Raw genomic sequence first — 9,667 nt, 5'->3', positions numbered from 1 at the left:
CAAAAGACCTGTATGCAGAAAACTATAAGACACTGATGAAAGAAATTAAAGATCATACAAACAGATGGAGAGATATACCATGTTCTTGGATTGGAAGAATCAATATTGTGAAAATGACTATACTATCCAAAGCAGTCTAGAGATTCAATGCAATCCCTATCAAATTACCAAAGGCATTTTTTACAGAACTAGAACAAAATATTTTAAAATTTCTGTGGAAACACAAAAGAGACCCCAAATTAAAATGGTACAGATGAACTCGTTTGCAGGGCAGAAGTTGAGATACAGATGTAGAGAACCAACATATTGTCACCAAGGGGCAAAAGTGGCAGGGGGTTGGGGGCTGGGGGGATGAATTGAGAGATTGGGATTGACATATATACACTAATATGTATAAAATGGATAACTAAAATGAACCTACTGTACAAAATAATTAATTAAATAAAATTCAAAAAAAAAGAGAAGAAATAACATGTGTTGGTGAGGATGTGGAGAAAAGGGAACCCTTTTGTGCACTGTTGGTAAGAACGTAAATTGGGCGGCCGCTATGGAACACAGGATGGAGGTTCCTCAACAATTTAAGAATAGAACTACCATATGATCCAGAAATTCCTCTTCTGGGCATTTATCCAAAGAAAATGAAAACACTAATTTGAAAAGATATCTGCACTTCCATGTTCATTGCAGCATTATTTACAATAGCCAAGGCATGGAAGTAACCTAAGTGTCCATCAATGGATGAATGGATAAAGAAAAAGTTTATATATATACATATATATAATGAAATATTATTCAGCCATAAAAAGATGGAAATCCTGCCGTTTGTGATAATATGGATGGACTTTGAGGACCTTATGCTAAGTGAAATAAGTCAGACAGTGGGAGACACATCGCAGTAGGATATCACTTATATGTGGAATCTTAGAAAAAAACAAATCCACCAGGCTCAAAGATACAGAGAACAAATTGGTGGTTGCCAGAGGAGGGTGGTGGGCAAAATGGGTGAAGATAGTGAAAAGGTACCAACTTTCAGTTATAAGATAAATAAGTTCTGGGGATGGTAATGTACAGCCTCGTGACTATAGTTAATAAAACTTTACTGTATATTTGAAAGTTGGTAAGAGAGTAGACCTTAAAATTTCTCGTCGTAGGAAAATGTATAACTATTTGTGGTGATGGATGTTAACTCGACTTACTGTGGTGATCATTTTATAATATCTACATATATCAACTCTTACGTTGTATACATATGTTGTACAATATAATGTTATGTCAATTGTATCTCAATTTTTTAAAAAGTGATGGAGGAAGCTAAACTAGACACGAATGATGTGGGGTGTGGTGGAGGCTTGCTTATAATGTCTTGCTTTTGCCTGCATTCATTTGTACACCAATATTACTCTACCACTAGACAGTGAGTTCCCTGAGGACAGGTCTGCCTCTTACACATTTTTTTCTTATCCTCCAGTGTTAGGCAGAACCCTAGAGACATGGACGTACTCAATAAATATCTACTGAGTTGACTTAAACTGAATCCTAACTAACACAGACTTGAAGTTGTGTTATCTCCCTTTATCAATGGATTTTAATTGCACTCATTAAACAAATGAGGATCTTTCCAATTCTGACTATGGAAAAGCAGCTGCGATTAAAGCAGATATGAGAGAGGGATTACGTGATTACCTCTGTGTAGCATGGGTGACTTAAATAATATCAAGATATTTTAGAACTGTCAAAAATATTATGATGATTGTATTTTAAATCAATTAGCAAGTTTAATTGTTAACAATTTGTGGCAAATGCAAAAATAATGTGGTAGGTAAACATGTAAGAAAAGTTAAATTAACCTCTTACACAGGATTAATTCTTTGGTTGGAATTATGCCTTTTCCTCTGGGGCAATTTTATATTAAGTGGATCCTTACTGTTTATAGGCTTATTCCTCTTGAGGAGTTAAAGACTTGTGGCTTAGCAGCCTTTATAACATCGCACTGCTTAATTGCTTTGTTTTTAAGGAGAAATCTTGATTTGAATGTTTTGTTTTTTACCTTTTTCCAGTAGAACCCCTACAGGCGCTTTCATGATTGAAGGTCTCGTTGGTCAAATTGACTTTTTCCAAAACTCCAATATGTGTGTGTGTGTGCTTAATATTTTTATTGAGATATAATTCACATATCACATAATCGACCCACTTAAAGTGTGTAATGAAATTGGGTTTTAGTCCAATAGATATTTTGATACCTTTTCAATCAGAGATAGCAGTAATATTAGCAGCTTGGCGAATTTCTCTATTCTTTGGGCCTCAATTTTTCTCCTCTGCAGTTTACAGTTTCATATTCCCAGGATTTGTCATAACTCTGCACCAAACACTTTAAAGAATCAATCAGTTGGCATCTGCTGTTGAGTAATTAAGGACTCAGAACTGGAAAGAACCAATGGATCCAGCGCCAAGAATACAAGCTGGTAAAACCCTTTGCTACCTGTATTCTCACATAATAAATAAAATATAGTATAGAAATAACCCTACACACTACTGTACAGATTAAAGAAGTTACATAAAAGTTGGCTTCCTTTCTTTCCTTTCCTCATCCAATTCTATAAGGTGGAGCAAAAATAAAAGTTATGAACAAAGTTCTTGGGATATGAATGGGCCATATAAGGATGCAAACCAACACAAGCCTGGAAAGTTATGAGGGAATCCAGCAAAGCCACTGGAGTAACCGAAACTGTCTCCTGCCCAGGACTGACTTTGCTGAGGAGCTGATCACTCCCCGACCCACCTGCTGCCCCTGCTACTATAACATCCCCCTTCAGTAGAGCATATATTTTTCAGAGAGAAGAAATCTAAAAAGGGAATATAAAGGGAGGTCCTTCTTTTTATGCCCAAGAAACCTTTAAACAAATTACATTCTGAATTTATCAACTTATTTCTGAAATTTCTTTTTTCACTCTTCCAAGTGAAGAAAATCTGCAAAGAATTTACATCAAATTTTACACAGGAAAAAAATTTAAAAGGCCAATTAAAAAAAGGCCAGTAAAAGCATCTGCTGGAAGCATTGTTTCATTTGCATGTTTTTATCTGCATGTTTTTTTCTGAAATATTTACAATAAATAACTTGAAACGAGCACGCTCTGGCTTCTAGAAAATGAATTTTTTTTTCAGTTTAAAGTGAATTTATGGTCTGAAAACAGTCAGCTATTTAGTAGAAGAAGCAAAATGTTCTCTCCAGTGCAACAACCTGTTTTTCTCTTAAGGAAGAGAACTTATTCCTATCCCATGCCTACAAGTCAAAGACCTTTCTGTTGTCCAATATTATTTCCTACAGACAGAGCCTCCTGATGCAGGAGCGATGGAAAGAGCTAGATCAACAACCCTCTGGCCAGACGCTTGGTAGAGGGAATATTCTCCTTGTCGAATTAAGCTTTGCTTTCAAATGGATGAATAGTTTTTTTTTCTCTGAGAGTGAATAGGAATCGAAAGAGAGTGCTTTGGCTTCACTGAGAAATCCGCAAATATTTCTCAGAATTTGTTAGCGTGGATGGCGCCAGCAAAACAGAATCTAGACAGTGCTCTGGAAACTGGATAGTCTCACTGAACTGGCAATTCACACTGTGTCCTCTAACATCACATCTGCCTTCCAGCGATAGTAAACTTTACTCCTGCGAAAACAAAGAGATCCCACAAGGAATGACTTATATTGAACACTTTTGCTTCTGTTTTCCGTCTCTGTTTTTCCAGGGTGAGCACTCAAGCAGGACTAAACGAAGAGGTGCATTCCTAGTTGACACAGAGGACATATTTTGTGTTTTCTGGTGCCAAAACACACCAAGGGATTAGGTGCTAGAATGGAAAATGAGATTTCTCCATTTCCTGATTACTTTCACAGGTGTTCTTATTATCTTTAACTTCCCTCTTATAAAATACACACACACACACTGAGAGAAATTACTGGGTTCTCTATTAATACCTGATAACAAGCTTTATCTCTTGGTTTTCACAGGAAGAGAAGACTGCATTAAGTGCTTGGGACTCAGTGCTGCAAGATACAGGGAAGAACTGGAAACTGTGGGTAGGCTAAGTGGCAAGGATAAAATTAGCCTTCAAGCATATGACTACCAGGAAAGCTATAAACTACCAGAATCAAGATATCATGGGTTATCATCGGGAGTAAATCAAGCAATAACTCTTTTGAAATGGATGCTAGATAGGAAATACAGTCCTCTGCTCACAAGTGTGGGATGATAATCCAGCAATTTTTTTATATTCCCTATAATCACTAAACCCCATTTGCCAATACTAACATTTGAGTAATTACAAGGGAAGACTGAGGTATATTCTATCCTCTTGATAGCCTTGGAAAGCACAAGTGCCTGGATTTGCAAAGAAGGCTTAAGAAAACAGGATATCATTATAATCTATCGCAGATAAACCCTTGTCTCTAGTTAGCAACAGTGATAATCCCTGGGTGACAGGACTCCTTGGGACTTCTGGCTTTCCCTCGTCCCCAGGTCTATGCAGATGTAAACACCCTATGGACGCCGACTTTGCAAAGGTAGTATCACCAAGCCTGAGATAAAATAAAAATGATGCAGTGAACACTCATCTTTTGCTTACCAGCTCTCAAATACTTGGCTTTGAAACTCATGGATTTCTACATTTTGTTACAAAAAATGTTTACAATGTGCAAAAGGATGGGAAAAGAGCAAAAGGGAGATCAAGGTGACTGATGTTAATCAGAAAGCTGAATGTTATCAAAAGGGCTGGGAGCCTGCAAGGCGAAAACATAAACAGTGCTCTCAACTATCACTCAAAAGTCATCTTCCAGATGTATAAAATTTCAAATGGGTTGCTGGTCACAATATTTTTTACTGTTATGCATATATCAATGTCATCAAAAGCAGTTATCTTCTAATACCAAGAGAGTAATTTAATAATATTGAAATTTTATAATATTTAGGTACATGTTAATAATTAGAAAAATGTAGAAAAGTATATACTATAGACCATATTTTAAAAAATAATATTATTTATATAATTTATATTTTTCGAATCATTAACATGATTAGAAATGTATGTATGCAAATGTTCTTAAACATATTAAGACCTGGAGGATTTTACTCCATAGTGGGTCTAGTGATGGAAGAAAAATAAGATCCTCTGTTTATCTTCATTCGGAATTTAACAGGTTTGTGGAATATAAGCAGAAGTATAAGCATAAGCCAGATGCACTTAGTAATTTTAAAAATCCTTTCGAAACAGATGTATCTTAATTTCTTCAAAGTCTAGAAGGGTCTAAGCCAGGAATTAAGTAGCCCTGAACAAGAAGTGAGTGAGTTTGATGACAAGAACAGTTGAAATGACCATCAGAAGACGTGGCTTCTCCTGACTCTCCCATGAGCCACCGGGGGACCCTGGCCAGTGCAATTAACAAACACTTATCGGGGATCATGGAAGACTTTGTTCATGGGAGGGAACAAAAAGGCGAACAAGATATGGTTCCTGCCTGTATGAAGTTCATGAGCTGAAAGGGAAGATGAGACATACAGTCATAACTTACAGGTGGCAGAAGGAGAATAAGAGAAGCAGAAACCAAACCCCATGAGAACATAGACAAAGAAAAGGCTACTTTCTGGCTAAAGAGGAGAGAGTTTGGAGGAAGGTTTTCCGGAAGAGTAACATCTGAAATGGCCTTAAAGAAGGTCCCAAGATTCTGACAAGGAATCCTAAAGGTACAGGGCCTTTCAGAAGCAGTGGAAAAAAACCTTGAAGAGTGAAGTCAAGTTCGTGGCTCTCAGGCTGCAGTCAGGGCCCAGGTGCTTGTTAGCCTGGAAAAGAGCTCACCAGGCTCACTTAATCCCCAGAACTCCGTTTTGGACTCAAAGCCACTGACCTTCCTCATTACATCATCTGACCCGCTCTGTTGATGTCTGTGTCTGCGACACTTGCAACAGGGATTCATAATTATCAAGGTAAGAAGTCTAGACGGTACTTTCTAAAGAAGGCAGAGAGCCAATGGAAGCTGAATCAGGAAGCATCAGGATCACAGCTGTGCCTTAGAAAGAAGCCTCTGGCAGCCCTGTGGGAAGAGACTGAAGGAAAGAGGGCCGGTGGCCGAGAAAGACAGTGCTGGAGAGGCAAGCCTTTGGGGAGGGCTGACTTGGACCTGTGCTAGGGGAGGAATGGCGACAAAGGGGAGGTGTGGATTTCAGAAACAGGGCAGGAAGGACTTGACAGTTAACTGGATAATCTGGTGGAGGGAGTGGAATCCACGGTTAACTTGAACTTGACAGCTTCAGTGTCTAGCTGAATGCCACTAATAGAAAAAAAGAAAAGGAACAAACGTGGTGAGGAAGATAATGTATTCAATACTGTGAGTCTGAAGAGCTTCTAGGATTTTGAAATGGGAAAATCTAGAGTAGTCATTCTCAACCAGGGACAATTCTGTGCCTCCCTTCTCCCCACACATACACAGCGGACATTTAGAAATGTCTGGAGACATTTGGGGTTGTCATCTCTGGGGAAAGAGATGCTGCTACGAGAGCATCTAGTAGGTTAAGTCCAGGAATGCTGCTAAACATCCTAAAATACACAGGACAGTCCCCCACAAGAAAGAATAATCCAACCAAAAATGTCAATAGTGCAGAAGTTGAGAAATCCTGGTCTAGAGGTAGTAGAAACTTCCTATCTGGAATTTTAGAAGGGAGGAATGGAGAGAAATGAGAACTCTTAGTCACTGACACTGCAGTGAGAAACATGGGAGAAAATTAAGCACACTGACAAGTGTGTGGAAAAGAAAGGCAGGTGGTTGATAAGATCCTACACAATATCACCTTGCTGGCAAAATGAGTTTCATCGGGGTGAGGTGATGTCACAAACACTTTCATATCTAAAATGCAATGACTGATGATTGCTCTCAGGAAGTGTGTACCTAGGAAGGTAAACATGGATGAGGTAGTAAATCATGGAACACATCAATTCAGTCAGGAATGTCCCCAATATCCTAAACCCTGAAGACACCTTCCAGTCTACTGCGGAGAAACACTGTATGTGGTCTATGATTTTCATCTGCAAATTTATTATAACTTGCTCATGGAACGACATGACTGTAACAGAAAAAATTGAAAAGCAGCAGAAGAAAAAGGAGGAGGAGAAAGAAAAGGAGGAAGAGGAGATAGGCCAAAAAAAAAAAAAAGTAAAGAGGAAAGCGAAGGAAAACAGGAAAAAAGAGGTGGAAGGGAAAAATGACAAGAGAAACAAGGGAAGGGAAGGGAAGGGAAAGGAAGGAAAAGAAGTGAAGAAGCACTGTAGAGACATCCTCTAAAAGGCAGGCTAAACACCGTGCGAGGGCAGTTCTACGGAACCAGACCAGTGGCCGCTCTCGATCAGTCCACAAAACTGTGATACGGGACTATATTCCATGGAAAGAAAGAGCTGCTTCTTGAACAGCATCATCACTGTTGATGACGCTATAATAACACAAAATGATGAAAGAGTAACCAATACATATACAATTCTCCAGTATTTAAATAAATAAATGTTGCCAGAACTCTGTTCCAGGCGGCTTGGCAGGTGTAGGGCAGGAAGCCAGAGCGGGACAGGAGATGAGGGGGCAGCGTGGTGCTCCGAAAGGAAGGAAAGCCCAAAGATGCATCACGTGCAACCTGGCAGCCTTGGACTGATGAGCAGAGGCAAAAAAAAGTCTGCAAGAAACAACTAGAAGATGGATCGTTCCCATTCAAATGATTATGTCGTCCGTAAAGACAAGGTGCATCTGGTAACAAAAGGTCACAGCAGCAGACCAGAGAAGGCACTGCTGATGAGGAGAGAGTGTGAAGGACGTGTGCACAGGGCAGGAGACAACATGAGTGTGCCAGAGACAGACAGATCTTGAATTCCAATCCTGGCTCCACCATCGGCTAGCTCAATGCTCTTTGCGAGTAGCAGAATGTCTCTGAAACTCAGCATCCTTTCTGGTAAAACGTGAATGATAAGGCTTCCCGGGAGCGCTGTGATGATTAAATGAGATCATGTATGTAAAGTATTCAGCACAGCAGCTGGGGCTGGGTAGGGACTCTGTTAGTGGTAGCTGCTGTTAAATAATGTCTAAATTCGATTACTCTAAGCAATGACTGAATAAGAAAGAATAGGACCCACATTCCAAGTCAACCCAAATAGAATACATGAAATAAGGGGGCACGTTTGAAAACTGAAATCTTCATTTTCTAAAATAAGCAAGTTAACTTGTAGGAATTCATAAAACTGGAAGTGGCCTTCAGAACTCTGTTCAAATTTCTTCATTTACTGATGGCAAAATTGGAAAAGGAAATGAAAAGACTATTGTGGTTTGGATGTACATGAGCCAAAAAAAGATTTTAATTAAAGGAAAGTTACTCATCATTCTTTTATATAACACAAGATGAAGGTGAAGTTAGAAAATTACAGTCCACAATTTTGTAAATACACACAAATACATATGTGTATATATATTGATACATACATATGTGTATATATATTGATACATGCATATATGTATGTATAAATATACACACACATATACAATATACACGTATATTTTAGAAATGAGAGAGCTAATCTGGGGAGACATCGGGCAGACAGTTATCCTTAGCCTTCCGTGAACTCGACTACCCTACATCACCTGAATCCACCCATTTGTAAATATATCTGATGAAGTTCTTGGAAGCTTCGTGCAATGCTGAATAAAGGAGCTTCAGGATCAGACTGGTGATTATCAAGAATGTGGTTCCCCCAAGCTACAGCCAGGTCACTCACCTGTCCAGGAGCAAGTTAGGAGCAAACAGGAGCTTCCCTGGGTGCTCCATGGAGCGCCAGACAAGACCAATCATGAGAATCTCTAGCCAGGCACATTCCAGAAGGTGGACCTGATCATGGAGGGTCAAATCCACAAATCCTGAAACAAGACAAGAAAACCCTGCTGACTCAAATGAAAAGTAATGCAACCAGGGATTTGAAGTGGTAGGGTCTATTTTTTATTAGATGGGAAAACATAAATTAGAAGCACACAGTAGGAAAGTCAAGTAACTATTTTTTAAACCTAGCATATCAGTGAACTTTACTGTGGCATTTTTTTAATGTCTTAGTGTCATGTCTACAGAAATATACTAACTTAAGCAACTCACTTAGTTTTCTATAAAGTTCTGAACTTAGTGTTAAAATGTGTATGCTTTTTACTTAGACATTTCTAATAGCCCTATGTGACCATTACATTTCATTTCTGTTTCAGCTGAAGACATTTAGGTACAAGACATTTAAATTACTTGCCCTAAACCAAATAGGAATTGGAGCACAGGTAGGACCAAAGTCACTAAATTTCTACCTCTTTGCTTCATCACTAAGCCATGCTCTTTTTTTCACACCATGGAAAAGAAAGACTAATACAGTAGAATGTGTAAATAAATCACTCAGGAGAGAATGAGTCAGATGAATAAAAGTGACATTATGGTTACTTCTGGTAATAAACACTAAAAAGTGCCCTTGTTTTCCAATGGTGTATTGGGAGAGTAAAGCTTTCTCCAGTCATCACTGACAATATGGTGGATGCCTAATAGTAATTATAATAGTGAGAAGAAGGAGGGGGAGAAGAAGAAGAAGGGGAAAGAACAGGAAGATCAATTGATTGAGCCTTTAC

The 9,667-nt window shown here is 38.8% G+C and overlaps 1 protein-coding gene across 1 annotated transcript in view; it reads right to left on the bottom strand.

Annotated features, from left to right (window-relative positions):
• ESR1 (estrogen receptor 1) overlaps positions 1–9,667 on the bottom strand; it is a 287,792-nt gene that overhangs the window by 63,317 nt on the left and 214,808 nt on the right. The window contains exon 7 of the mRNA XM_024747850.1: positions 8,791–8,929. Coding sequence (XP_024603618.1) covers positions 8,791–8,929 — 139 coding nt within the window. The remainder of the gene's footprint in view (positions 1–8,790; positions 8,930–9,667) is intronic.

Source organism: Neophocaena asiaeorientalis, unplaced genomic scaffold, assembly GCF_003031525.2.
Source record: "Neophocaena asiaeorientalis asiaeorientalis breed wild unplaced genomic scaffold, Neophocaena_asiaeorientalis_V1.1 scaffold123, whole genome shotgun sequence".
NCBI lineage: Eukaryota > Metazoa > Chordata > Mammalia > Artiodactyla > Phocoenidae > Neophocaena > Neophocaena asiaeorientalis.
This window is presented reverse-complemented; position numbering and strand designations above follow the sequence as displayed.